The sequence below is a fragment of the Limulus polyphemus genome, unplaced genomic scaffold, assembly GCF_000517525.1.
Source record: "Limulus polyphemus unplaced genomic scaffold, Limulus_polyphemus-2.1.2 Scaffold103, whole genome shotgun sequence".
NCBI lineage: Eukaryota > Metazoa > Arthropoda > Merostomata > Xiphosura > Limulidae > Limulus > Limulus polyphemus.
In genome coordinates this window covers 368,671-375,528 of record NW_013665713.1, presented here as the reverse complement: position 1 = coordinate 375,528, position 6,858 = coordinate 368,671, and the positions used below count along the sequence as shown (strand labels likewise).

At 36.1% G+C, this 6,858-nt stretch overlaps 1 protein-coding gene across 3 annotated transcripts in view; it reads right to left on the bottom strand.

Moving 5' to 3' along the window:
- The window catches only part of LOC106470339 (remodeling and spacing factor 1-like), a 77,851-nt gene that overhangs the window by 34,824 nt on the left and 36,169 nt on the right, over positions 1-6,858 (bottom strand). For all 3 annotated transcript variants that reach the window (XR_002613178.1, XM_022399667.1, XM_013930899.1), the window contains exon 5: positions 5,044-5,219. Coding sequence is in view for 2 of the 3 variants with exons in the window: in XM_022399667.1 (XP_022255375.1) it covers positions 5,044-5,219 (176 nt within the window). In the remaining variant the exon portion in view is untranslated. The remainder of the gene's footprint in view (positions 1-5,043; positions 5,220-6,858) is intronic.

Below are 6,858 nucleotides of genomic sequence, written 5' to 3'. Positions count from 1 at the left end.
ATTTCCTTTGTAAAATCCCTAAAACCTCCTAAATACATTTCAAATGTTTTTTCTCAGTAAAACTATATTTTATCTGTTATTTTCTCTACCCTATCTCTATATGGGATCAGTCAATTTGACCAACCTCCCAATACGAAACTACATTTGTTTATCCAAAGTAGTTTTAAACTCATAACAATATACATCTGTTTATAATTAAATTTTATTGTTTCATTACCTTTTTGATTGGCCTTTGAACCATGTCTAACTACTATCTGTGCCATTATAAATTGTAAATCGCTTGGGGAACGTGCAGTTCATGTTACTCTATTGAGCTACTATGAGCTGCTCATGTGCGTGTTATATTTGATTTTATAAATTTTATAAATGATCAAAATAAACAATATGCATAAACATACCTGAACTTTAGTAAATTTATAGTAAACTACCTATGGTCCTACCAGCAACATTAGGCATACTACTAGTGGGTTGCAGCATCAGGAGCAACTGTTTACAAATTAGCTAATTGGATAGCTGTTATAAAACAAGAATACTGTACAACTCTTTTTTTTAGTTGTGTGAAACAAATCATGTAAATATTAAATAACTAAGAAAATGTTAATAAATTATAATTACTTTGCAATCAATCCTAGCTCTAGGTTTGTTACTAGTGGTAACCTTCTCAATAATAATTTTCAATTCTCTAAAAAAGAGAGTTCCAAAAATACTGTTATGTCCATGCATTTTGAGAAGTGTTTCTAAGGTAAGTATTGGTGTAAAAGAATTTGTTAAATTTTTGGAGAGTATAATAATAATGGTTTTCATTTTAAAATTTAGCATTTGTTTGGCTCCTTGACACACAGAAAGGTGCCAAAAACAACATTACACATATTTAAATTCTTTGATTTAGTATAAGATAAAAAGAGAACAGTGTAAACTCTGTAATGCAGTTGTAGCATACACTGGAGGGACTTCTAAAATGATGAATCCTATAAAATCTTGTCAGAAAAGTAAAAATTTTTGTGATCAGTGCACCAGTCTTATACCCTATTTCTGTACATATCATGTCACTACTCTCCACCAATAGTATTGTGCCACCTATATTGGTACAGCTAGCTCCCTCTGCCATTCCTGCTCAATCTTTACTTTCAAGAATTGGTAGGCTCCAAAACAAGAATACCGGCAGTGGGAAGTAAGGATGGGAAGTGTGTGAAGGAGGTAACTACCTATCGGAAATACATTTTTAGTGTAAGAAAAATACTAACTTTTTATACAGTCTTACCCACACTCACACAAAGCTACAATCCCACATTGCAAAGGTGGAGGGGCCAGTGTAGGCACACAACATTGAAACCAAACAGAGAGTGAGCACCCAGAATGTTCTCCGAGATGAAAATAAAGCATAATTATGGGGTACCACACTACTTCTGGAACAGGTATGCTCTTTGCACTTGATGAGGGAAATGAATCTGATACAGGTGGAAAAAAAGATGTGCACAAGTGCAATATGTACTGAGAGGTGCAATTCATATTAAAATATAAACCAAAGTGGCGATTTACATACAAAACCTTAACTGGAAAGATGAGGTTCCATAACTTTTCCTCATCATTAGGAAGCTGAGGATCAGAAAAGATAAAAACAAATATATTGTAACATAAACACAGAGGTCAGGGCATGTAGATTGTGTTACATATACTCATCAACCCCAACCATAAGTAAACAGAGTATCCAAGCAACCAGAATTATGAAGAGGAAGTTAGCATTCAACTGAAACTGGACAAATTCCTAAAACAACTGTAGAAGCAAGAAGTACAACAAACTGAACACAACCTTACAGGGTAATATCTGTAATCAGTATTGCAAGCAGAAATCATAAATCACTCAACCATAAATGCAGGGAAGAGACATCCTGCATCTGGAATTATAAGGAGGACACAAAACATTTGCTCAACCATAAGAATGGTGTACGTACGTTCTGTAGCCGGTTGTTACAAGGCAGACAAAGACCCCCAAACCACACCATAGGATCAGGGAAAGAACTTCCTGCAACTGGAAGTAATGAGAGGAAGGGCCTCTCCTGCACACAGCCACAAGAAGAGGCCGGTGTCACCCCCAACCTTGTATTATGAGGAGGATCCTGCATAGGCTGGACCTGCTCCAATTGACAGCTGTTCACACCGGGGACAAAACATCCAGGGAAAATGGAAGGAAGGAATCCAGATTTGCCCTCTTCTCACTGAGTATATAATCATGAGTATGTATGGTAAATTAAATGTCTAAATTGACTCATGAAGAAGCCTCCATGGTCCATCACCCCAGCATCTGGAAACTGGGAAGTGATAAGAACTCCCATGCTTCAGTGAAAGAAAAAAAAGGGGGAGGAAACATGGCGAGGAGTCCAGAAAAATGCCACACTGGAGAAAGTGCAATGGGTGTCCACAATTCCCTATTTTGAAAAGCAGATCAAACCCAATTTATTCAATCAAAGGGTGGACAGGGATGGGCAGAAATCCCCTTCTGCTTTACTCATGAAGTCCACAAGTGAAACTTAGTGATATCTAGAAACATATATACGTACCACTGGGTATTCCACCAGTGGTCTTGTGGAACACCCTATCTTTACAGTAAGCATTAAGCACAACCAGTAAATAATGTGGGTTTGAGGCAAAGCATACCCGATCAGGCAACACCCACCACAGAGTGCGATCCCATTATAAAAACATGGGTTGGTGAAAATAAAAACATAAATGAAAAGAAGTGATAAGACTAACCCCAGTCAAAGGTAAATGAAAATATGTAGAATTGCCATGGGAGGGAAACAATATCTACCAGAGGAAGATACAGCCAGATCATGTAGATAATGAGTGATGGAGATATTGGGAGTAGTCTACATTCTGGTCTGAACAATCTTCTCCATGGGATGGCAAAGGCAAGCAACCAAAGTCATGGTGATATGACAAACATGATGAGAAGAAATGTTGTGGAGATGGTAACCTTCCATGGATAAGTCTGAATATGCCAGCCTAACGATTTGATGAACCCAACCAGTTAGCATGACAGGGGATAGATCATGGGAAACAGAAGGGTTCCAGGGAATAAAAAGTCAGTGAACCCTGAAAGGAGGCAGTATGTGCCACCTAAAACTGTAAGGAACAAACTGGACAAAGAAGCCAACCAGGATCAGAATGGAAGTACAGGTGGGAAATGAGTAGCAAGATAAGACCACAATGTGTTGACTGTGGGCCCAGAAAAGGAGATCCAGGGTCTGAAAACAAAGAGACCTGGATTTGGTACCCCCTTTCTTGGTGATATAAGTGACCACAGTGTAATCATCAGAGTGTACCATGACCATCCTCCCCCACAGAAGAGGAAGCTCGATGAACCACCATAAGTTTGAGAATATTGATATGGAGGGAAGACTCCCCGACCAACCAGAGACGAAATTTTTCCCAAAAGGCTAGGGAAGCACCTCAAGCCTCTAAATACAAGGTGGAGGAAGCACAACTCCCAACATGGTCTGGTACCTGTTGAGCCACCAAGCCAGGTCAAGGTGGTCAGAGGGACCTAAGAAGAAGTTCCACTGATCAAGCTGTGTCCACTGAAGTGAATGAATATGAGCTCAACCCATGGGAATGAGAGCTTCCAGGAAGCCCACATCTCCAAAAGAGATAGAATATCAACCTCTGTAACCAGGAAAGAATGTGAAGTGAGAGCCTTTGTGACCACTTGTTCCATATCCCTGAGAGGAGGAGAAAGCTGGGCCAAACTGAGTGGGGGTAAGAATAGACTTCTCCATCTTGATCAGACAAGCCACCCATGCTGTTTTTTGTAGGAGTAGACAAGTGTGTTCTGTTTGCTGTGAACGAGATGAAGTGAGCAGGAGCCAGTCATTCATGTAATGATGAGTGCGAAGTCCCTTCGAGTGAAGATGCCAGACAAAAGTGTATACCACCCGAAAAAACACATAAAGAGCCAGGGTTAGTCCAAATGGCAGGGCCCTGAATTGTAACACACAACCCTCGTGGACAAACTGAAGAAAACGACATGACTCAAGAGCAATAGGAATGTGAAGATAGCCATCCATTACATCGAACTTGGTCATCCAGCAATGCTTAGAGGGCAGAAAGAAGATTGAGATAGCTTTATGTGAGAAAAGGTAGAGCTGAACAAGGAAATATTTCCAGGAGTTGAAAAGCATTAGACTGGCATGATGTATTTTCACAAGTTTAGGTTTAACTGTTTTGGTTTGTTTTGAATTTTTTGCAATGTTACATGAGGGTTATCTGTGCTAACCATCCCTAATTTAGGAGTGAAAGGCTAGAGGGAAGGCATCTAGTCATCACCACTTACTGCCAACTCTTGGGGTACTCTTTTACCAACAAATGGTGGTATTGATCATTACATAATAATGCCCTCAGAGCTAAAAGGGCGAGCATACTTGGTAAAACAGAGAATCAAACCCATTACCTGCAGATTGCGAGTCAAGCTCCCAAACCACCTGGCCATGCTGGGCTAATTTTAACTGCAGAAAATATACCTGTATCAATTGTATTTAATTTACTGCATATGGAGTATATTTTAGTCTTACAACAACAATATAGCAGTCTAATATGCGAGTTTGGTTGCTGCAAATGCAAGTAACTGGTTACAAAATTTTGTACTTCTAGTACCCCAAGTTAATACATCATAATAATATGTTCAGTATTATAATGTAAGCCTAAAAATCCCTAACAGTACTTCCAGAAAACTGCAAGTTGAGACATATAGCAAAAAATGTGAAATCAGAACATATCAAATTAATGCAACAGTATAAAAGTTTGAGATCTAAATTTGTATTATTCATAGTAAATGTTTGATAATGTAAACCAATCAAGACAAAAAAAAAGTGTCAAAAATATTGTTCATTGTCATCACAGACAGATATACACTTACTGGACATGTGTAATAATGTTTAGGTAAGATTAACTAAAAATAAACATTAAGTTAGAATTATCAAAATATAAAACAAATGTAAATATTTTCTACAAAGCATATTATATTTACAAAAAATTAGTAAGATATACCTTGCTTGACAATATTTTCTACAAGTTCTTCTTTAATAGGCTTCTTTTCCTTATTACTTAGTTCTGTAATGCAACTGTCTCCATTTTCACTACACACTGATGAGGATTCATCTTTTACATACTGGAGCCCGCAAGCTTCAAGTGAGCTCAACAGAGTAGCTAGGTCATGTCGTGTTCTGACGAAGCAATAAATTTAAAAGTAGATATTTAAACTAAATACATACATAAAGACCATTCAAATCACGACGATAACACTGATAAGAAAACATGTTATTAGAACAAAAAATTATTTTAATCTGGGTAAATTTCTACAAAGAAAATATGCTATACTACTGTTTACTTAATTATAAAGTGAGTTAATAATTGATGTATCTCTACTCCAAACAAAAGTCCAAATTAAATTATTTTCACTAATATATGTAATTTACTTCCTTACACAACATACACTTAATAAGTTTGCCCAACAGTTTTGAAAATATCATGGCTAAATGGCTCATTATAACATTTTAAAATAATTTCTCTCCAAACATTTAAAATTAAAAAAACCCTTAAACTGTCGATGCTCAAAACAAAATTATAAAAAAAATCCATGAGAACACTCAGCTAAAATCAAATAGCTAAAAAGATTTTCATGTTTTCACTAAATTAATTTTATTAATTTTTGCTATATAAATGGAAAAAAAAAATTTAATGTTTATAACAATAAACAATGAACTATTACAGGGTGAGAAACAATACAAGACATATTAACCCAGTGATCAAATTTTCCAGAAATTTAAAACCTTTGAGTTACTTAAAATGTATCCATTTTGCAATAAAAATATGCTTCCAGAAGTAATAAATAACACAAAAGATGTAAAGGAACTTACTGAAGGAATATGATGGTGATATACTCCAAATAAACCTAATGTTTTACCTCCTTTTTTTATTGACTTTTATTACTTTATATTTTTAGATTGATGACGAGCAGCTGCTTGAAATGGTATCTGTGGGAAATAATGTTTTGCAATTTACAATATATTTAACTTTATTGCGTGTTGTGTTGCTTCAATGGTTTTACATATTTTGAATACAATATAACTAGCCTATTAAAGCAGCTATATGAAAATGATAGTTATCTATAATGTATTAGAAATAATAAAAAGGTTTGTTTGTAATTATGCACAAAGCTACACAATGGGCTATCTGTGCTCTGCCCACCACGGGTATCGAAACCCGGTTTCTAGCATTGTAAGTCCGCAGACATACCGCTGTGCCACTGGGGGGGGGGGCTAATAAAAAGATACGGACTTTTAACATGTTTATTACAAGTTTATTGTTTATGATCAAATGTTTTACTGAACAAGTTTGCCAATAAAACACTATATCTTCACAATGATATACACACAATTAGGGGAAATGTATATACAAATGCTAAACATCAATTCAGGGAATTGTTAATATAGGACATCTTAAAATAGTATTAGAGAGTACGTATTCTTTTCTGATCTTTAAACTGCATTTAGAAAATTGCATCCAAAGTTAACATAACATAATGTTTTGGGACAACATAGGATCTGCTGGTCCATCTTGGCTGTTCCATCCTCTAATCTAAATTAAATAATTTTAAAAAAATTTTAAAGCCAGCCCTTATCATTCACATACTTATCAAGCACTGTCTTAAACTCTCTTAAAGTTTACTGCCTCTAAAACATCTGAAGGCAACCCATTCCAACCCTGTTAGAAAAATGAAATTGTTTTAGCTGAAGATTACTCCTACCTTGCCAAAATTAATATTTGTGTCCCCTAGCCCTACTATTCTCACTGTTAAATATG